The sequence below is a fragment of the Gobio gobio genome (genome assembly GCF_949357685.1).
Source record: "Gobio gobio genome assembly, chromosome: 9".
Lineage (NCBI taxonomy): Eukaryota > Metazoa > Chordata > Actinopteri > Cypriniformes > Gobionidae > Gobio > Gobio gobio.
In genome coordinates this window covers 43,942,715-43,966,698 of record NC_137115.1, presented here as the reverse complement: position 1 = coordinate 43,966,698, position 23,984 = coordinate 43,942,715, and the positions used below count along the sequence as shown (strand labels likewise).

Sequence of the window (23,984 nt, the reverse complement as noted above, 5' to 3'; positions counted from 1 at the left end):
CAACTTAAAAATAAATAAAAAACTTTGTCCATGTTTAGGATGGGAATCCAAGTCTTTAACAGTGTAAAAAGCTCAGTATGCATGAAACAGCATTTCACCCATATCCAAAATAATATTTTAAATATATTTGATATAGTTTGGATTTTATGAGTTGTATCTCCCAGGATACATTATATAAAAATATAATATGCAAAATATGCTGCATGTATGTCTAAGTGTCCTAAATTTGAGGCATATACATAGAAAATACTTTGTATTTTTACACTGCTGCAGTGTCTCGTCTTCAACCTTCGGGGTGGGCAATTCTAGCCCTTGAGGCCCACTGTCCTCCAGGGTTTAGCTCCATCTCTACTCAATCAAATAATGTAATTTATAATTTTACAAAGTAATCCTGACGACTTTGGTTAGATTTTCCAGGTGTGTTTGATCAGGGATGGAGCTAAACTCTGCAGGATATAGCTCTCCAGGAGCAGGGTTAGGGCCGGTTCACACAGAACATGATTTTGCTGTTAAAACGTGAGACGCAGGTCAGTGAAATGAATAAAAGCCCAAGTTGAATTTATTTTAACTTAAGTATGGCTTTTCAGAATGCTGAGTCATGTGTCATTAAAGACATCTGTGTTACTTTGGAAAAACAATGGAAAAGTAGCAGTGGACTGGAAAAACGCATTCTGTGTGAACAGCTCCTTAGATTCTTCTTTTCTACCATAAAATGAGCTGTGTGAAATCCTGTCAGAAAATATCCAGTTAAAAATGCAAAGATGTTGTCAATCAAACATTGCATTGCATCGATACATTGTTAGTCATTTAATCGATGTATCAATCCATCTATATCGACACCCCTAATAAATGACACACTTCATCTTTAATTTCACCAACAAAAAAAAAAGAAACTAGAGGGAAAAATAAGGAATAATTATTCGGGGGAAAAGGAAAAGTTCATTTGTATAATAGTTTTAGTTTAATTTCAGTGTAAATTCATTACAAAGAGCCACAGTTAATATGTACATTAAGGCATTCATTAATGAAATGGGGACATAAAAAACCTAAATCACACCAAATTTGATTCTCCATTTTCTGTTAAAGAACTAGTGATTAACACCGTGTCTACACCGGACGCAATCAGTTTAGGGATACTAGGTTTAAGGTGAGGGTTATGGTGTCTAGCTCCACCGATTAGGTCCAGAAAGCTGGATCTCAATGGATTTGCAATGGTCCCTTTGTTGTGTCCATTGTAGACACTGTGTAATGTATACATTTACTCAACATTTCAAACGTTTAGGTCAGCAATGTATTTTTGACAAATAAATTAATACTTTTATCCAGGAACAATGTATTAAAGGTAGGGTAGGCAATTTTCAGAGAGGCTACCAATAGCGAGCTAGCTTTGAAAGCATAAGTTCCCACCCTCCCTTCAGAGCGTCTCCAAAGCCACGCTTCCTGCCTTTAAATTGATCAAAAGTAACAGTAAAAGACATTTAAAATGTTATTTCTATTCATCAAAGAATCCTGAAAAACGTATCACAGTTTCCACAAAAATATTAAGCAGCTCAACTGTTTTCAACATTGATAATAATAAGAAATGTTTCTTGAGCACCAAATCAGCATTTTAGAATGATTTCATGTGACATTGAAGACTGGAGGAATGGCTGCTGAAAATTCAGCTTTGCCATTATAGAAAAAATAAAAAATTATGACATATCTAAATACAAAGCAGTTATTTTAGGTTGTGATGACATTTCACAATTGAAGGCAGCCTTGGTTAACATATGAGACATCTTCAAAAACATTACAAAAATCTTACCAACCCCAAACTTTTGAACAGTAGTGTCTATACATATGCACAATGAATGCTCAGCACACACTCAGCACTCTCTCATCTTGGCAATCTGAAGCAGAGCCACTCTGGCCTCTTCATCCATGAAACCCTGCAAAAGAAGACCACAGTTTCTAGAACATAAACACTGCTATTTTCATGGGTTTACTTCTGTTACATAATAAGAAAATATGAATCATAAAGGAATAAAATGTTACCTGTGCTGCACTGAGCAACCGTGTTCGGTATATTGAAAGCACATGTCTGTAATGCTTTTCCGAGTTCTGGCAAAAAAAAGAGAACAAGTTTCCTAATGCATTGGTTTTCAAAAGTAAAATGAATAATGCCTAAACTTGCATTTCATTTAGAAATGTACAATACATGTCATATAGTGCTCTGTTTTGATGGATTACAGTAAAAGCTTAACTTTGATGAGAGTGATTCAGGAGCATGCTGTTTTGGATCACAGTCACAGCAGATTGTTTTTTAAATATCACAGGACTATCTCATGTTACTCTGTGGGATTGCAAAAATTGCTTCTGTGAAGTTACCAGCCCAGTGTACCCCGTATGAGCTGTTCAGTTCAGTGTATCAGTTTCATCTATCCTTACTATTCCCAGTTCTCTCCAACAGCAACAGGTTTGACTCAAGATCCAGTCTCTTCTGTGGCCTATGACATGGTCTGCTTTGTTTTGCGGTGGAAACGCGGCTTTAGCCAACCTATTTGCAATGACGAATGAAATTGGCTAATTATCTGACCAATCGTGACAATACACACATGTATTTAAACTGAGTTTGAGGGTGTCTATATTCCATGTAAAAAGTAATCTGCCATGGCGAGCGTTACTGGCTTTTAAAGGGAATGGGAGATGACACTCTAAATTGGTTTATTACACGTTACACACAAAACACACCCATGACTCATTAAGAGAATAGGGACAACCCTTTTAGACCATGCGCCGGGTGCGCTGAACTAAAGCGTTAAACTAGCAAAAGTGGATTCAGACAAGACTTCAGTGCACTTGCGCCGTGTGCTTTAGTCCATGTGCTTAGATTATTAAAATAGGGCCCTAAGTGTTCCATTATGGGTTGGGAAGTTCTCCTTCTTAAAGAGATAGTTCACCCAAAAATGAAAATTAGCCCATGATTTACTCACCCTTAAGTCATCCTAGGTGTATAAGACATTCTTCTTTCAGACGAAAGAGTTATATCTAATCCAAGCATTATAATAGCAGTAATAGTTGCTGTTTTTGAAGTCCATAAAAAATGCACCTGTCCGTCGAATAACGTGCTCCACGCGGCTCCGGGGGGTTAAAGGTCCCGTTTTTCGTGTTTTTTTGAAGCTTTGATTGTGTTTACAGTGTGCAATATAACATGTGTTCATGTTTCACGTGTAAAAAAACACAGTATTTTTCACACAATTTACTTATCTGTATACTGCTGTTTGCACTGTCCTCAAAACGGCTTGAAAGATTTCCCTGTTCTATGAAGTCCCTCCTTCAGAAATACGTAACGAGTTCTGATTGTGCCAGCGGTTCCCATGTTGTGATTCGACAGCAGCTTAGCGCACGCAGAGCGCACGTTACCGGAAAGGTCACGCCTCTCACCATAACGGGGATGCATGCGCTCAATGATCTCTAAGTACAGCGTCCCTGGGAAAGCCAAACAAAGGTGACTTGACTCCGGGATGAAAATAACAGCGTCTCGACGACATGGCAACAAACAAACTATACGAACGCAACCGAATGCAACACTTCCTATTCTCCACGCGGGAGCAACAAGACCACGCCCCCTTTTTCGCGCGTTCTTGTGGGCGGAGGTTAGTCGACATACTGCTCTACTGACGTAATTAAAGCAGGAAATACCAGGATGTAGTCCTAACCAGCCGTTCGCTGTAGGCTTTGAAAGGGAACTTCTGTTAAATAAAATATCTCGCTTGGCATTGAACTTTGAGCTTTATAATTTTACAGGTATTATAAATGCTCTAACAGCAACATTACACACTAACTAAAGTTTGAAAAATGGGATCACGAAGAACAGGACCTTTAATAAAGGCCTTCTGAAGCGAATAGATGCGTTTGTGTAAGAAAAATATCCTTATTTAAAACTTTATAAAGTAAAGTTCCAGCCGATCGCCTTCTGTGGAAAAGTGTTGAAAGTGCCTTCTCGCAATTCAAGATGCGTACGCAACGTCTGATGAGCGTACCTGGTAACGTAAGCCTTTGATCGGCAGAGGCACTTTCAACACTCTTTCCATAAATTGAATATGGAAGGCGATCGACTGAAACTTTACTTTTATAAAGTTTTAAATATGGATATTTATCTTACACAAATGCATCAATTCGCTTCAGAAGGCCTTTATTAGAGGAGCCATGTGGAGCACGTTATTTGACGGACAGATACATTTTTATTGACTTCAAAAACAGAGCAACAATTACTGCTATTATAAAGCTTGGATTAGCCAGGACTTTTATAATATAACTCCGATTTTATTAGCCTGAAAGAAGAATGTCATATACACCTAGGATGACTTGAGGGTGAGTAAATCATGGGCTAATTTTCATTTTTGGGTGAACTATCCCTTTAAGCTAAACCAACTATTACACCCCAAATGAGTGCTGACTGAAGGAAAAACTTCTCTACCTTCTCCTTGGATGTATTATATAATAAAATGTTTAAGTGAAATTCGTTGCCTTGTCTTTTTTGCACTACCAAACTTCTTTCTTGGGTTAAATTGAGCAGCTGCTAGTATTTATTGATATGTATTTGCTGTGCGTGCTTATGTGAATGCCTTAACATAAAAATATGAGACATGAGAAAAATATTAAAGCATACATACTGTAAATGTATTCTACATTATGGGAGTTATGGGAGCAATCCACCTTCCCTCCAAAGTTAATCACAAGTCATGATGTTGGCTCTCCATTAACTCTCCATTAAGAAAAAATGCTAACATAAATGTAGTCAACGTTGTAACCAGTGCATATCATGTGTTAATATTTCCGAAAATCGCTGCAAATAAACAAGCTGTTTCTTTGTCCTGCTTAACCCCATTCAAACAGGTTGACAGCGTGGGTTTGTAGCAGCAAGATCACAACTCTCTTTTCAACAGATCTGCCTATACTAAAGAATCCTATCACAATCCAATCTGCACTAAAAGCACTGACCTCTCTAGTCTAACAAAGCTTAAACAAAACAGGGTCTCAAAAAACAGCCCTAAACAATAGAGCAATCCGTGAGTAACTAACCTCTAGCTGCTGTTGTAGGCTGTAGACCTGAGCCTGGAGGGAGCTGTCTGACTGTGATGGTTCACAGGAGCTGATGGGTTCTGATATGTTGACCTGAGCCAACCTCTGTCCCTCATTCTTCACTGATGGCTGAGATAGAGAACACATGTAATTAGATATTTACGTTTTCTCCAGGGTGATCAGGATGTTCTGATTGGTTGCTTGGTGGTTAACACAACCCCCCATACCCAAGGTTGTATGTTTAATTTAGAGATGTACAACATATTGGTACCGTAACAATTAGGCTATTTGCTGATATTAGAGATATTTAATTATTCATGTCTTCTCATATTCGTATAACCATTGCTGCCATCTAATGCTTTTTAAAAACATTAACAATTTAATAACACTAAAATAAAATGTTATCTATAGCAAATTTCACTTGTAGCATTTAAAAGGACCGATTTTAGTTTTCATTTTTTATTTCTTAATTTATTTAGACAAAATCTGCCATTTATCAATCAAATAATATGCTTGTAAATGACAAAATCATACATTAAACTTTTTTTTAAATAGAATTAAATAGAAAAAAATGTATCATGAATATATTAAATATACAAGCAATAATCATTAACCTTGGCAACTTGATCTGGTGATGTGCTCCTCTGGTCCTCAGTTGTGCTACTTTTGCTTTCTATTTTAGTCTGCACGTTTTCCACTACAATTCTAGTGACTTTACATTCTGCTCTGTCACTCCCTGTAGAAGAAGATACTTTGTTATGCTGTACTTCACTTGCGTATGGCTGCCTGTGTTCTTCTTTCTGAACACCATCCTTTTTTGAGTTTGAGATGCTCACACTGGCCTGGTTTTGTCTCTTCTCCATCTCTTCAAGGGCTTGTTTGAGTCGTTCCACCTCTTTCTCCTTTTCCTCCACTAAGACAGCAGGAGCAAACCTGGACTCCAGAGCCTCCTGGATTGTGTCCAGCTCTGTCTTCTGTTCTTGAAGTTCTCTCAGCAGGCTCTGGTTCTCCTCCTGGGCGCACTGGTACTTCTGTAGAGCCTCGTCAGCTTTGGTGTCTGCTTGTTGCAGTGCATTATTCAGTGAGCTAGTTATGACTGTGTGCTCACCCTTGCTGATGTAGTTCTCCAGATCTACGGCTGGTTCACGGGTCTCTGTGATGAGGTCAGTCATGGTGCTCTTCGCATGTGTGGGGCACCATTCTGACGGGGTCTGAGCTTCTTTACACGACATCTCAGCCTGCTGCGTCTCCATTCCCGCTAACCTGGTCTTCAGTGTGTTTATTTGCTCTTCTCTGCTGAGCATCTCCTGGGAAAGCCGGCTAAGTTCCTGCATCAAGGAGCTCTGGTTCTCCTTCTGTTGCTCTACCTCCCTCCTGCTCTGGATGAGCTCCTTCTGCATTCTCCCCAGTTCGGCTACGGCTGCCTCCCGCTGGCCTTTGACTTCTTGAAGCTGGACTCTTAGCTCTTCCACCAAGTGCTCCCTGACGGCCACTAGATGAGCTTGCATCTGTCTCACTCGGGATTCTGAGCCGGCCATCCGCCTTTGCACCTCGCCCAAGGCCTCCTCCAGCTCCCATGCTCGGTTATGAGCCACATGCAGAGCTTGTTCGCTGTTCCTCCTCAGTCCTTCGTATTCCTGACAACGCAGAGTTAGAGCCGTGTCCAGCCTGTGCACCTCCGTCTCTGCTGCTTCTTGCCTCCTTCGTGCATCTCGTAGTTCTCTCCTAAGGGCGTCCACCTCGCCGGGCAATAACTCCACAGGAGCAGATCTCACTGGCACAGGAGCTGACTGTGCAGGCCTGACCTGAGTAATTGACAAGGGTTATGTTGAAGTGAAAAAGGCCCTGTTTACATCTGGTATTAAGATGCGTTTTGGTAGATTGGATCACAATTGGACAACGCTAAATACAGGGGTAAACAGGGTCTAAAACATTTTGAGCTTGTCCACTTTCGACCACTTCCAGACAAAAACGCATTCAACGGATTGCTTTCGTGGAGACGCTCATGTAGTCAAATGCGTTCATATAGCCACAAAAGACCGTCTACTCTCCGCCCACTGACCGGAAGAGCTCTAGCCAGGCAGGATTTAAACTTTTGTTGACTGAAAGCAAAGTTTCGTTTGAAGACGAAAAAAACGAACCCACCTCACCGAACTCACCATTCCTGATTTCTAACACACACTCACAGCGTTCGGCATGGTCTCGCGGCTATCAAAGCAGAAATGAAAGCTGATGTTCTCTGTATGTTTTTCCAATGTATCCGGGTGCATACATATGTAAATAGCTTGAGCTTATTTTGTTCATTCAATCGAAAGATCTGAAAAAGCTAATCCATTTACCCGCCCATAGACCCTCTCCTTGAAGAAATCAGGACAGAAGTAATTGAAAGTGGACAAAAGAGACAGATCAAAACACCAGGTGTAAATGGGAATGTGTCTCCACCGTCTACTTGTGATCCGATCGACCAAAACGCATCTTAATTCCAGGTGTAAACAAGGCCAAATACTCTTTTGTTTGTCCATTTGAATTCAACTGCTGAAATTGTTCAGTTTGATGAGAATAGGATATAAAATAAGTCTGATATCAAGTGAGGTTATAACCCTTTAATCTCTATATTCTGTCAGAAAAAAGTGTTCACATTATGACAATGATATTACTTGGTGCACTACTTTAATGTAAAGTTTAATTTAACTGTCTGATAAAAGGACTTACATAAAAAAGGTTTTTTACTTAAACATAAAAATGTATTTATTGGTTGATTGAGTGATTTTGTGGTGAGGACCTTAATGTAAAATTTTTATTTAAATGGCTGATTAAAGGACAAACTGTGAGCAAGATATCAAGGTCACATACTTAAAAAATAAGGAGTTAACTAAACCTAAAAATACATAATGCCACTGTCATAAAGCAAACTCTTCAGACATAGATCAAGTTAGTCAGGTAAGGCAGGTTACCTGTGTAGAATCCAGATTATGACCTTGTTTGGCACCTTTTCCTTCAGGGAGCAGAAAATATGTTTAAAACATTAGAGTCCATACCTGGAAAGCTTTTGTGATATGACTGATTGCAATCCTGATGTTCTGCCATTATATATATAAATCACGTTCCAAGTTACCTTCAGTGGAGTGATTGCCATGTTCCCTCTGCAATTCAGAAACAACCATTTAATGGTGACATGAACAACTCACAGGACCACAATCAGCTACATGAGAGGAAATGACTGCCTGATAGCGCAGACTTCAAATGTCAATCAAATGAATTCAAATGTCACCCTCTAAAGAAACTCACTGTTAGGGGTTCTGACAAAACTTTCTCCATCTTTACTGATCCTGTTTTGGTCCAGGATTTAGCCTGTGCATTCAGAAAGAAAAATTAATAATTATTACCAAAAAAATCTCTGATAACATGGCCTTCAGATAGAACGAAATCTATATTTCCATAATAAATGCTATTCTCCAACAATTCTTTAATAAATGCATCTCCCTACAGTAAATTAGTGAAACATATCCTGAAGGCTGGATCCCTAATATATGTTTTAGGAGTAAGAAACTATAAATGAACATGTATTCCTCTCCATTGACAGCTGCAAAAGAACATTACATTTCATCCAATTGATTTCCATCATTGCAGAGATGAAGATAGCACACCATCATCATTCGCAAGTGACTGAGTATTAGGATGGCTCTAAATAAATTGCACTGCGATTAGCATTTAAGACTCTAGATGGCAGTAAAATCAATAAAAAGATGGACTTAATTTGAGTGCAGCAAACCCATGACCTTATTGTCTGTTGTTACTGCCTTTCCTGTCTTAGATTACAAATACTTGAACTTGACTGTGAATGTGAATGTGCATGTAAATGCATCAAAGAGGTAAATTGATAGCAAAATGTCAATGTTACCTGTTGCATCTTCTGTGAAACACTGGAAGTCTCTTTTGCTGAAAAAAAAAAGGGGAGGGGGGGGTGATAGCACATGATGTTTCTGTTCCTACTGAATTTCAGACAAGCATTTTAATATGCCATGAATGTGCTATGACAATCACTTTATTAACTAATTGGTGCATTTCAATATCTGGTGATATGCCAATATTATATCAAAAGCCTTTTTCAGGGATCCAAGGGCTGATTTGCTTCGAATAAGCCTCTCTCTATATGACAGTTCTTGGAAAAGGAATACAGACTGGTCGCATCTAGAAATTGATTGCCTTTTAGTGTTAGAATCTGAGAAGTCTATGTGAGCACAGCTGGATCTGATCTATATCAGACACTTCTCTTAAATGACATGACATTACCTAGAAATGACAGAGTGATGGTTCATCCGGGATCTAAATTTAAAACTCGACTGACCTGCTGCCTGTCTGAAAGGGTTCAGTAATTGCTACATGTAATAATAACAAGACTGTCACTTTGCACTACCTCACTGAGAAAAAAAACAGCATTGCTGGTCACAAGATTATATGGGTTTTTTACACATTGAAACAACATTTAATTCCACTGTATACACGTATATTGCAAGCAAACAGGATAAACATGTTCAAAATCATTCAACAAGTACAACCCCAAATCAGAAAAAGTTGGGACAGTATGGAAAACGCAAAAAAAAAGTGATTTCTAAATTTACTTTGACTTGAAAAGATTTCATGTTTTGTCTGGTCAACTTCATGTCATTTGTAAATATGCATCCTTTCCTGTCATTCAGACCTGCAACACATTTCAAAAAAAGTTGGGACCGGAGCAATTTAGGGCTAGTAATGAGGTAGAATGGTTAAATAATTATTGATTATAATTGATTTGAAACAGGTGATGTCAACAGGTGATTGTAATTATGATTTGGTACAAAAACAGCATCCAAGAAAGGTCTAATCCTTTAGGAGCAAAGATGGGCCGAGGATCGCCAGTTTGCCAACAAATACGTGAGAAAATTATTGAAATGTTTAAAAACAATGTTCCTCAAAGAAAGATAGGAAGAGATTTGGATATTTCACATTCCACAGTGCATAACATAATTAAAAGATTCAAGGAATCTGGAGGAATTTCAGTGCGTAAAGGACAAGGGTGCAAGCCTAAGCTGAACAACCGTGATCTCCGATCCCTCAGGCGGCACTGCATCAAGAATCGTCATTCATCTATAAGCGATATCACCACATGGACTCAGGACTACTTTGGCAAACCTTTGTCAAGTACCACAATACGTAGTTACATCCACAAATGGCAGTTAAAACTGTACTGTGCCAAAAGGAAGCCCTATGTTAACAGTGTCCAGAAGCGCCGTCGACTTCTCTGGGCTCGGAGGCATCTGGGATGGACCATCACACAGTGGAAACGTGTACTGTGGTCAGATGAATCAGTATTTGAGGTATTTTTTGGGAGGAATGGACGCCGTGTGCTCCGGACCAAAGAAGAAAAGGATCATCCAGACTGTTACCAGCAACAAGTCCAAAAGCCAGGGTCTGTCATGTTATGGGGTTGTGTCAGTGCCCTTGGCAAAGGTGACTTGCACTTCTGTGAAGGCACCATTAATGCTGAAAAGTACATAGAGATTTTGGAGCATAATATGCTGCCTTCAAGAAGACATCTTTTCCAGGGACGTCCATGCATATTTCAACAAGACAATGCAAAACCACATTCTGCACACATTACAAAGTCCTGGCTGCGGAGGAAGAGGTTACGGGTACTTGACTGGTCTGCCTGCAGTCCCGACCTGTCTCCAATAGAGAATGTGTGGCGCATTTTGAAGCGCAAAATGTGACAACAAAGACCCCGTACTGTTGCCCACCTTAAGACTTGTTTGTAGGAAGAATGGGACAAAATTACACCTGAAACACTTCATCACTTGGTGTCTTCAGTCCCTAAACGTTGTTTAAGTGTTGTGAAAAGGAATGGCAACATTACAAAGTGGTAAATGCCTTACTGTCCCAACTTTTTTTTTAAATGTGTTGCAGGTTTGAATGACAGGAAAGGATGCATATTTACAAATGACATGAAGTTGACCAGACAAAACATGAAATATTTTTTGTTCATATTGTCTGCAATGAAATACAAGTCAAAGTAAATTTAGAAATCACTTCTTTCTTTTTTTTATTTGCGTTTTCCATACTGTCCCAACTTTTTCTGATTTGGGGATGTACATTTATGTTACCTTTAGTGTTTTTTTCCAAGGCATGTTGTACAAGTGAGATCAAGTCTTGATTCTGACTTAGTCTGGCATAGTGGTAAGCATCGTGGCCATACATGTCCACTACAGAAACATCTGCCTTAGTCTTCAGGAGAATATCCACCACTTCTTTACAGGACTTCTCACAAGCTAATATTAGCGCAGTCCTAGACAGAACACACACAAACAGAAAATAGTCAGAAAAACAGAACATGGTCAGAATGATTGATCAGCTGGTATGACACTACTAAGGTAAAAAAGGTAGAGCTTAAAGTTACTGACATACTTCGAAATGTATTCTTTTGTGTTCAGAAGAAAACAAATTATGCAGGTTTGGAAATCATGATAATTTTTGGGTGAACTATCCCTTTAAAAGATACACTATATTGCCAAAAGTATTGGGCCTCTAAATCATTGAATTCAGGTGCTCCAGTCACTTCCATGGCCACAGGTGTATAAAAACAAGCACCTAGTCATGCAGACGCTTCTACAAACATTTGTGAAAGAATGGGTCGCTCTCAGGAGCTCAGTGAATTCAAGTGTGGTACCTTGATAGGTTGCCACCTGTGCAATAAGTCCATTTGTGGAATTTCCTCACTAATAAATATTCCACGGTCAACTGTGTGTGATATTATAACAAAGCGGAAGCAATTGGGAACAACAGCAACTCAGCCAGAAGGGTTAGCGCATGCTGAGGCGCACAGTGCGCAGAACTCAATAGACAGTCAATAGCTACAGACCTCCAAACTTTGTGTGGCCTTCAGATTAGCTCAAGAACAGTGTGTAGAGAGCTTCATGGAAAGGGTTTCCATGGCTGAGCAGCTGCATCCAAGCCTTACATCACCAAGTGCAATGCAAAGCGTCGGATGCAGTGGTGTAAATGCCACCACTGGACTCTAGATGTGTGGAGATGTGTTCTCTGGAGTGACGAGTTTGGTGTGGAGGAACTTGACTGGCCTGCACAGAGTCCTGACCTCAACCCGATAGAACATCTTTGGGATGAATTAGAGTGGAGACTGCGAGCCAGGCCTTCTCGTCCAACATCAGTGCCTGACCTCACAAATGCGCTTCTAGAAGAATGGTCAAAAATTCCAATAAACACACTCCTAATCCTTGTAGAAAGCCTTCCCAGAAGAGTTGAAGCTGTTATAGCTGCAAAAGGTGGGCCAACTCCATATTAAACCCCACGGATTAAGAATGGGATGTCATTAAATTTGTGTGAATGTAAAGGCAGGCGTCCCAAAACTTTTGTCAATATAGTGTATCTTTACTTTAATGAGATTTTCTAAGTGACTCATCAAAAGCAGTTCATGAGTTCTACTGAACTATAGCATGATATTATTTATTAAATATATTTAATGCTGTTCAACATTTAATTAAATTAACTTTGGCAGCCCTAAAAATGTTAAAATATTGATAAAACTTTTTTTGTATAAATCAAAAAAATATAATTGAATACTGATAAATAACAAATAAAGGTATATGGTGACGCTTCACTAGTTCTGAGAATGGATGCAATGTAAGTGTGCTATGCACTTCAGATTTCTCCAGGGTACACATGCAAATGTGTGTCACTTCAAAGGAAAGAAAACAGGTGACTTCCTTGTTGTAGAAGATGGATTTCTTAAGGACACTAGCGCAATGCAGCTGGGATGGCCTTTTTTATATGAAGTTGCAAGCTGATTCACATTAGTATACAAACTGGAACTGAATATAAATATTTGAATTTAAAATGGTGATCTTCCTCTTCTGGCTTATACTTTAGTTATACAGATTTGATCATTATTAATGCACAACAGAAAATTTGATCATTTTCCCTTACTTGTTTTGCTTGTCTCGAAAAACAGTGCGTGCTCCACATTGCACAAGCAACTGGCATGCTCCTGGTTGGCTCATCTTAGCAGCAAGCAACAAAGGTGATCTACCATCCTGAAAAAGGCACATATATACATATATTGCAACACCATTTCGGTCTTCCTTTCTTACATGGCTTCTTATACATTACATACACAGTGTGAAAAATGTATTGTTGTCAAAACCTATTTTACTTACTGCATCAGCAGCATCAACAGATGCACCGCTGTCACAGAGCATTTTGATTGCGGCTTTACAGCCTACATATGCTGAAAAACAATAACAAGACAAGACATTATAATTTGCCAATCAACTCTGACAGCTAGACATTATATCTGTCCTTGATGCATCATCATGCAGCAGTTGAAGAATTCATAATGAAAGATCTGCTCGAAAAGAATGACAATAATGAATCTGACGCAATCCTCAAAATACAAAGAAGGAAACTATTCATTATCATTTCGGTTTCAGAATGTGTAAGAAAACGCTCTAAGCATACTGGTGTACATAAAACATTTTAACATTGTGGTATGTCCTGTAGGCTTGTCGGTTAAACTATTTGCATGTCATTCATTTAAAAAAAATATTACCATGCTCATAAAATGTTTCTTGCCTTGGAATCCTAAAAATTGTACATACTTTTAAAACACCACTATTAAAACACTATTATCTGAATACAGCAAGCCTTACTTAGGCAATAGCCCTCCATTAAGATTAACAACAAGCAAGCTAGTCTATCATTGATGTAATATGGTGTTGTGCAAGGTCGGAAATGCCACTGAAATAAAAAAAAGCCCCCAGAATTCAAGATATGAATTCCCCTTGAATGAGTTATTGTATTTTGTGTTTGTATAGTTAAGCAATATTACACAAGCAAGAGGGTCATTTTCATGATTACAAATATGATATTCATTTTGTACAACAGTTCAATAAACAATAATGATTATATGAATTGACCATTTTTAGACCGAAAATTTTCAATTTTGACTGTCTGTTTTCCAACGTTTATAGTTCCAAAAAAAATTGCAGAAATCTAGCATCTCACAGCAGTGTTTCGTTCTTAAAGGGATAGTTCACCCAAAAATGAAAATTCATTTACTCACCCTCAAGTTGTCCCAAACCGAGTTTCTTTCTTCTGTTGAACACAAAAGAAGATATTTTGAAGAATGTTGGTAATCAGACAGTTGACAGTAGCCATTGACTTTCATAGTAGGAAAAAAAAATATGCAAGTCAATGGCTACCGTCAACTGTCTGATTACCAACATTCTTCAAAATATCTTCTTTTGTGTTCAACAGAAGAAAGAAACTCATACAGGTTTGGAACAACATGAGTGCGAGTAAATAATGACAAAAATTGTTGGTGAACTATCCCTTTAAAAGATTCCCAGTTTTTGAACAAATTGGGTGAGTCAATTATTCAATGACCCATTCATAAAGTCAGTGGACACTTGCGTCTTTCATGAATTAATCAACCAATTTGAACAAATCAGTTGAATGAATGATTTTATGATTCGCTTATTACAACTTACCGTCACCTACTGGTGGTTTTATTTGAATATATACTATATAATAATTCCTTAATTTCATTTCCATGTTGCCAACTGTTATATTTAGAAAATGAAACCATAATATTAATTAGGTAATTGTAATTGCAGTGTAAATGGATTTTGATAAATGGCAAGATGGATTTTGTTGATACTGATTTAGTTTAATTGGTATAACAGCCCTATAGTGTGTTAAATAGTGTAATTGATGAAAACATTATCAGCAAATGTAACTTTGCTCTGTATAAATAATTATAAGCTCTTTTTTTTTTTTACTTGAGCACCTGCCCCACAAAATGTCTGTGCACGGCCATAGTAGGAGGACAGTTCAAGAGCAGAGTTTGTTATTGTTTCATACTTTCAGGAATTTTCATTTTGAGGAAGATATTTGCAGTGGTCATGGGATTGACCAGAATAAAAAACAATATGAAAGCTTTAAATGATGCATTGTTGTCGTTTAGTCAGTGAGAAACAAAAGCAAATGTAGAATTATATATTAACTAACATTTTAAATGGAATATGAATACAAATTCACACACCTGCATCATGCAAAGCTGTACGGCCCTGCAGGTCTGTGCTGTCAACAGGACATTTACACTGTTGGAAAATAAAATATTTAACACATGCATGAGCAATACCATACATTCTGGGAAAAAAATGAAATGCGTTTCATTTTACATAAGTTCATTTACATATTCCTCTGCTCAACAAGCTAAGAAAACTAAGGTAAAAACATTGAAAAGAATGTAAATTGCAAAAATGCCTCTCAGCACATGCTCATCATAAATGCAAATGTATATTTGGAATTTGTCTCAATCATAAGTTTCTTCTTTTAATGCTTTAAATTGTCCGTGGTTTTAATTATTTTGCTTTTGTACTACTTGAATGCAATTGACACTCATTTGCATTCATTTTGACTTGCAATTAATTAAAGCTACATTCACATCAAAGCTTTACGAAAGAAAATTCACATTTCCACACCAGATAACACACCTCACATTCTTAGCGGTGTGTTTGTGAGCAAAAGGATTGTTGCTATGATACAAAAAGTGGAGTAAATTGCTCCAGCCCTGCTTTAAGCGCACAGTTTCATGTGAAGATCAAAAGCAAAGGAAAGTCCAGAGAAAGAAAAAAACAATAAACAAGGGCTTTAAACAAAATAGGGTAGGGAAAGAAAAGAAAGCATTGAGCTCTTTGGCAGAGCAATCGCTAAAGGGGTTGGTTATACGTCAACACTGTGACATTCCAATGCGGTTTCTCATTAGTCTTTCTTCCTGTGATTGTTAGTGGAGGAACGCAGTGGACGGTACCTGCAGTAGCCTCTGCACACACATGGAATGACCGCCTGCTGCAGACAGATGTAACGCTGTTTTACCTGCACAAAAGAACAACATACATACAATGAGGTTTAAAAGTCAGAAACATTGTTTGCTTTAATGGCAGCAGCACTTGAGCTGCTTGAACTCCATAAGTTTGTGTATAAACTGATCAGGATCTCCATGATTTGAGAATAATCCAAAGAACATCTGGTCATCTATACAAAGGAGTCTCATGATCAATTTCACAAATTTGCTTATTTAATTGTTAAGAGAGAGACTTATAAATAGTGCAGAATACTATTAATTTTATGTCATAACATTTCTTTACATTACATTTTACAAAATCTAATCCTTTCTGTTTATTTCCATGTTTAAATAGATTTTGAATCCTAGTTTTTCAGTGTGGTCTCAGACTAGGGCTGCTCGATTATGGCAAAAATCATAATGGTCATTATTTTTTATCAATATTGTAATCATGATTATGAGTGGGTCACATGACCAAAACCTTATTATTATGTATTTTATTTAAAGCTGCAATCCGTAACTTTTTGCGCTCTAGCGGTTAATAAACAGAACTGCACACGTCTTGCGGAAGAACACTGCAGCCGGAGCTACTTCTTTCTTTTTCTCTATGTCTATGGCGAATCACGCAGGGACTGTGCTCCTCCGCAGCCGTTCCTACCAGACCGGTCTGAAATAGTCCCAATATAAACACTTATTATAAGTGTACCATAATGATTCAGGGTAAGACAAAAACATGGTTTATAAAATGGATTCATGTAGTAAAGTCTCTGTATAATATTTTTTGTAAATCTTGAACACAAAAAAGTTACGGACAGCAGCTTTAACGAAAGAGATATATTGAAATTTGACAATTCTTAATACAAATTTCGATACCACAGCAGAGTATTAGGCTAACTAGTATAAGTATTAGTAGAAGTACACTTATAGTATTAGTATTTTTTTAAAGTCCAAGTTAAAAGCAAGTTAAACACAATAGAAAAAAAGATAAACAAAGTAAACAAAGAGTATTCAGCTAACAGCCTACTACAGAAATTGAAAAATAAAATGTAAAATAAAATACAGAATAGTCTTCACTGTAAGAATTAAACTTGCTTTGATTAGAAATTTGGCTCATAATTTCAAGCACATCCCATTTTGCGAATTTTTTACTGATTTGCATGTTAAGTTTGGGTTTTTAAAGGGATAGTTCACCCCAAAATGAAAATTCTGTCATCATTTACTCACCCTCAAGTTGTTCCAAGCCTGTATACATTTATTTTTTTCTGCTATAGCCTACAAAAGGAAGATATTTGGAAGATTGTTTGTAATTAAGCCGATATCACCCCCCAATGACCATAGTATTTTTTTTTCCTACTATGGTAGTCAATGGGCGAGATCTGCTTGGTTACAAACAATCTTCCAAATATCTTCCTTTGTGTAGGTTAGAGCAGAAAAAAAAAATGTATATAGGCTTGGAACAACTTGAGGGTGAGTAAATGATGACAGATCACCCAAAAATGAAAATTCTATCTCTTTAAGGAGGAGAGAATGCGCACTGAAAAGGGACGGAATGGAGCACAATAACCGTTTGTATCTCAATTATCGTATTTTTATAATCGCTGGGTGCTGAAATCGATTTCAATTGATTTCAATTAATCGCACAGCCCCATCTCAGACATTTGACCTACTTTACATATGTTTTTTTTTTTATGAGTGTATAACCATTAAAGATGTACAGAGACAGAAAGTCTTACCGGCAGCATCAACAGCCTTCAAATTGACACCGTTCTCCAGGAAAACGTTTAGACTATTTATGAGGCCTTTGCTAGCAGCAACATGAAACCTTAAAAAAAAGAAAGATAATATATAAGTACATGTATAAAATATAAGCATGATTATCATCAACAATATTGTTCATTAATGTAAATGTCAATAATTGATTTGTCAACATGAATAATGTGTATTTAATGCAGATATTTGCACAGGTTAACATTATATTATTATTTTATATTTATAAAATATTACTTCCATGAAGTCAAAATTTGCATTTACAACATATGTGCATTTACCAGTGACCAATAAGATTATAGATTAAGAGCCAAGAAACATGCAACAACATGGCAGCCAAGGCCTGTTTCAACAGAAAATAGACAACCACTCCTTGAGCCTCACAAAGCAGGCATGATACAACAGTTAATTAGATCACCAGGACTGTTGGTGCTTGTAAGCCGAAATAGGTGGAGGACAAAAGAAGGATCAGAAAGATGTAGTGGGAGTGGGTATAAACATGTTTTGTAGCAGAAAATAAAGGGGGGAAAACTCTTTTTAAAATCTATTTGAAAAAGGAATGGAAATAAAATGCACAAGAGCTAAACATATATAAAAAATTGGATATTTCTTTATTTCATCATGTTTACTGCACTGGCAAGGTTAGGGCAAGGAAATGCATATATTCTATTTGACAGAAAAGCTGTCATTGGGAGGTAGGAAATATTTAACAAAAACAGAACATGACTAAAATCCTGTCATGAGGCCTGACACACCTAATACACAACCCCCTTTAAAAACAGCTGACCGGAAGAGATAAAAGAAGAAAAATAGGAAAATGATAGGCTGCATATAACACTGCACACCATATTTAATACTGTCCCATAAACATATTATCACCAGAGCACTGCTGTGCCACACATTTATGATTTAAGCAAACGTAGAAAGCTTTATGATGACATTTACTCCCCCATTTTTATGCTTCGCATGTTCCTGTTTCACTACTTAGGAACTTTTTCACACCTTATATGGCTCTAATGTACAAGATATCATGCCGTGGTGATGTGATGGGCAACAGTCGAAAAAGTCAGGTATGAAAAATGTATTTGTTTTGAACAATATGCAACATAATCTTTTTTTAAAGGTCAAACCAGATCTCTACAAATCTTCACAAGCATCTACTTGCCACTATAAATCATCTTTAAAATGTTTTAGATTAGACAATGAAAACATAGGTCATAGAATTTTTTTTAAAGTAGTCGCATGTATGCGGTGATAGACGTCGTATTCCTATAGGTAGACGAGATCAGCTGACAGACAGTTGATGCGAGTTTGACTAACGTGGCCTGCCAGAACTGACGCTATACACTTGATTTCACACTGCCGATTTTAGCCCTGGTTTTGACTCGCCAACAGGTTTTGCGAAATTGGCGACTACTTTAAAAAAAATTCTATGACCTATGTTTTCATTGTCTAATCTAAAACATTTTAAAGATTTATAGTGGCAAGTAGATGCTTGTGAAGATTTGTAGAGATCTAGTTTGACCTTTAATAGGAGCTATATATATATATATATATATATATATATATATATATATATATATATATATATATATATATATATATATATATATATATATATATATATATATATATATATATATATATATATATATATATATATATATATATATAGCTCCTCAGTATTATAAGCAGCTATCGTATTTCTCCAGAGCTCATTTACCCTCCTCCATCCCCAGCTCCTCCTGTTGTCAGTCAGGATTTGGTATTCTGATTTCCCTTGAATCAGACTAAATTCCTGAATCACTTTGTACATGTAATATCAACTTTAATGATATCTGCAATACATTATGTTGGTTCTGTTCTGTTTACCCTAAGGGGGGTTATTACTGCTAGGCTGCATGGATGCGCAGGGAGTTCTTGCCCAGAACAGAAACATATTGTCAATCCAAACTATATGCTAATAGTCAATCAATCATCTTTGACGATAGTGGTCCTGAAAGAACTCTGAATTAGTGTACCTGTGCCATGCGCTCAGATCATTAAAATAGTGCCCATAGTGTTACTTTAAACTGCATAATCAGATCCATTTTTATTCTTTTTGCAAACTGCACACACAGAATATAGGTTATTCTAGGACTACAGGTACCAGTTTTAGATAAATAAAAAAAAGAATATCAACTCAGTGTATTTTAGCTTGATTTTGAAGAAAGTATACTAATCATCGTGTGGTTGATGTTTCTCCTTCTCCCTCTATTTCTCCTTCTTTACTCATACCAGTATTTATCATGAGAAGTGTGAGGCAGGTCCATGGAGAAAAGATTGTGGAATCAGTACTATAGCTCTGTCAATTATACAATAAGGGAATACAAAACCCTCCACAAAGCAAACAGGGTTTTCTAGGTAGCTTATCCTTGAGGGTAAAATATAAGAGTAAACCAATGCAGAAGAAGGATTTAAATAGCAGTAAGGGTGAAATTGCCTCATAATTTGTTTAGCAGTAAAAACTTAGGTTAGTGTGCATGTGCCAGCCACCAATACAGAAGAAGAAAAACACTACAAAACTTGAGTGCAACAGACTCCCTACTTTTCATTCAGAAGCTGCTACTGGAAATAAATTCAACAGCAATCAAGGCATTGTGCATTGCAGAGGAGGATGAGGGCACAAAAAATAGGGCTATCAAAACTTCTTCCCCTCATCCCCTGGCTGGACATTTGCACTTTTATTAAAAAGCTATCTTTTGTGGCAAGATGCAATGATAAAATGCATGCAGAATAAGTAAACACAGGAGTCCCAGCAGGGAGGATAGAGATATGTTTTTGAGATTCACATCCAATCAAAGATCACAAGACCACTTGATCCCAGAGCCTTCCACTTTAAAACATAGTGCGGGTATGAGCTCAGTAGTGCACAAAACCATAGAAGACAGCAACTGACTATAAAATTAGAAGTCTTTGAAATTTTTTTTGGTTGGTTTAGTTGCATAAACGCAATGTAGAAAAAAATAAACTTATGTGGAGAATTATTCTCAGTAAAAACTGCAATTTGTACACTGGACACTATTTGTTTAACATCACAGAAGCATCATATTGAAAGTGGCACTTACGCAGAATGGCCCTCTGGGTCTAGTTTGGTGGGGTTGGTTCCTTTCTTGAGTGTTGCTGTGAGTTTCTCTATATCTCCATTCTCTGCTGCCTTCAAGAGACGCTCATCATACTTTCCCCATTCTGTACTCTGAGACAGAGGCAAATATAAGATATCAGAAAATGCAATATTCATGCAATTTCTCTACAGAGCCATCACTGAAAGTGTAATCACTTTTATCATTGTATTTTTAATGTGAAACCTTCACTATAGTTCAAAATAGCACTAGCAATTGCAATTAAAACCTTATTTTATTATGCAAATTCATTAAGTTGCTATGGTATATATTTCCTCCTGAAATAACAGTTATATGCAACAAAAGGAAATAACAATTCTGCTATTGATGCTGTACAGTGTCAGTGATATGGTGAACATGTCCACTATATTGTGAAATATAAAAGGCTGATAAGTGTATTAACCAATCAGCATCCAGGACTAGAACCATCCTTTTTATAATATAATTCAAGGCAAGGTGGTGCTTAAATTCTTTTTTAAAAACCACACAATGAAGTAGTTCCAGGTCTGTTCTGAAACTATCATTTATTTTTCAATAACCACACTATGAAGTAGTTCCAGGTCTGTTATAAACTATTGATTATTTTTCTATAACCGCACTATGAAGTAGTTCCAGGTCTGTTCTAAACTATTGATTATTTTTCAATAACCGCACTATGAAGTAGTTCCAGGTCTGTTCTGAAACTATCAATTATTTTTCAATAGCCGCACTATGAAGTAGTTCCAGGTCTGTTATAAACTATTGATTATTTTTCAATAACCACACTATGAAGTAGTTCCAGGTCTGTTCTAAACAATTGATTATTTTTCAATAACCACACTATGAAGTAGTTCCAGGTCTGTTATAAACAATTGATTATTTTTCAATAACCACACTATGAAGTAGTTCCAGGTCTGTTATAAACAATTGATTATTTTTCAATAACCACACAATGAAGTAGTTCCAGGTCTGTTCTAAACTATTGATTATTTTTCAATAACCACACAATGAAGTAGTTCCAGGTCTGTTCTAAACTATCGATTATTTTTCAATAACCGCACTATGAAGTAGTTCCAGGTCTGTTCTAAACTATTGATTATTTTTCAATAACCACACAATGAAGTAGTTCCAGGTCTATTATAAACTATCAATTATTTTTAACAGCACTATGAAGTTGATACAGGTCTGTTCTGAAAATGTCAATTTTTTTTCAATAACCGCACTATGAAGTAGTTACAGGTCTGTTCTGAAAATGTAAATTATTTTTCAATAACCGCACTAAGAAGTAGTTCCAGGTCTGTTATAAACTATTGATTATTTTTCAATAACCACACTATGAAGTAGTTCCAGGTCTGTTATAAACTATTGATTATATTTCAATAACCACACAATGAAGTAGTTCCTGGTCTGTTCTAAACTATTGGCTATTTTTCAATAACCGCACTATGAAATGGTTCCAGGTCTGTTCTAAAATGTTGATTATTTTTAACAGCACTATGAAGTAGTTCCAGGTCTGTTCTAAACTATCGATTATTTTTTTTTAACAGCACTATGAAGTTGTTACAGGTCTGTTCTGAAAATGTCAATTATTTTTCAATAACCACACAAGTAGTTCCAGGTCTGTTCAAAAATGCCAATTATTTTTAACAGCACTATGAAGTAGTTCCAGGTCTGTTCTAAACTATCGATTATTATTTTTAACAGCACTATGAAGTTGTTACAGGTCTGTTCTGAAAATGACAATTATTTTTCAATAACCACACAACAAAGTAGTTCCAGGTCTGATCTAAACTGTCGATTATTTTTAACAGCACTATGAAGTAGTTCCAGGTCTGACTCTGTTCTAAACTATCGATTATTTTTAACAGCACTTTACAGGTCTGTTGTAAACTATCGATTATTTTTCAATAACCACACTATCATGAAGTAGTTCCAGGTCTGTTGACCGCATTACAATTGCATAGTGCAGTCTATCACAGCAGCAACTATGATGAAATAGCAAATAATATTTGTGAAATGCGTCTACAGTTGTTTACATTTGCAACAACACAGTAGCCTAAGCAATCTCTGCTTGTCTCACTAACTCAAGCGCAAAGTAGGCTAGCGTCAAATGCAGCGATACTATCATCTATCTATTGAGCTGTATATGATACAATCACGAGTCAGACGCACCGTCCTTCACTTTAGCCATAAACATAACGATTAATTCCTGGAGTTCAGCAAAACAATATGCAAGTTACAATCACGCAGACTGACCACCCACAGTCCCATTGTATTACACACATTCAGTTTCAGGACATGTTATGGGCTTGGTCCAAAGTCTTGACAAGCTATTCGAAAGAGTACAATTTGTATAGTCACTCATGTTTACCTCGTTTTTCTTAAGTCGCTGTTTAAAACTTTTCATAGTTCCAGTATAACAGTAACTAAGACCAGTGCACTTGTCCAGATGTCCAAATTGGCGTCTCTTGTCAAAGTTTGCCTGTAAACTTTATTCCACCCCTCGGTTACACGGTTCAGGCTCTATTGAGACCTGACGCACTCCCATGAACCAATCGTCAGGAAAACTGTGTAACAATGAGCCAATCGGCGTGGAAAGGGAGTCTCCGTATGAAGGTCATTCCGTGGAAAAGCTGATTCACATGATTTGTGGGCTGCAGATTCCACAGACTCGCTATGCCTTCAAAAGCAGCTCGACAATGAGTGTTTGTTTTGGAGACAGCTTCGAGTAATACTGTCAGCAGGCTTGTCCAGTTTGCAAACTTGTAAACACAGTTGCGTCATCAGTTAGAAATATGCATATTTTATTTAATCATCATGTGATTTAAATTATTTATTATTAAACTAACTGATATTGCACTTTTTGTAGTAGGGTCATTCCTGTTATACAGTAACTTTTCTGTCTCTATGATTTACTCATATTTTCTATGAAATGAGTCACATATTTATAAGAAATGGCTTAAATTATATATTTTGGTCTTCTTTATCACTTTAACAGATATAATAGACAATAAAAATACTATTTTGTATTTTACACACCTTTTTATTGATATATGCATTCAATTGTATCATGTCCTCAGTGCAAAGTAATCAACTTCCACAAGAACTATAAACCA

At 36.9% G+C, this 23,984-nt stretch overlaps 1 protein-coding gene across 1 annotated transcript; it reads right to left on the bottom strand.

Moving 5' to 3' along the window:
* Window positions 1-542: 542 nt before the first annotated feature.
* Window positions 543-23,598, bottom strand: uacaa (uveal autoantigen with coiled-coil domains and ankyrin repeats a). Its single transcript, XM_079825930.1, has 16 exons — window positions 23,240-23,598; window positions 20,836-20,963; window positions 17,695-17,783; window positions 15,929-15,993; window positions 15,158-15,215; window positions 13,272-13,342; window positions 13,042-13,148; window positions 11,205-11,386; window positions 8,966-9,003; window positions 8,353-8,415; window positions 8,180-8,207; window positions 8,019-8,059; window positions 5,679-6,869; window positions 5,065-5,193; window positions 2,035-2,100; window positions 543-1,928 (listed from the first exon to the last, which is right to left on the bottom strand). The coding sequence occupies exons 1-16, from the start codon at window positions 23,273-23,275 to the stop codon at window positions 1,866-1,868; spliced, it is 2,355 nt and encodes a 784-aa protein (XP_079682056.1). The 5' UTR covers window positions 23,276-23,598; the 3' UTR covers window positions 543-1,865.
* Between the last annotated feature and the right edge of the window lie 386 nt (window positions 23,599-23,984).

Bases quoted from the DNA above. Each gene is read 5' to 3' on its own strand.
- uacaa (XM_079825930.1), bottom strand. From the start codon at position 23,275: ATGAAAAGTTTTAAACAGCGACTTAAGAAAAACGAG. The intron at 15,994-17,694 runs GTAAGACTTTCT...TCTTTTGTGCAG, and splicing joins GAAGGCTGTTGATGCTGCCG to GTAAAACAGCGTTACATCTG. The intron at 8,208-8,352 runs GTGAGTTTCTTT...TCTGAATTGCAG, and splicing joins TTTTGTCAGAACCCCTAACA to AGGGAACATGGCAATCACTC.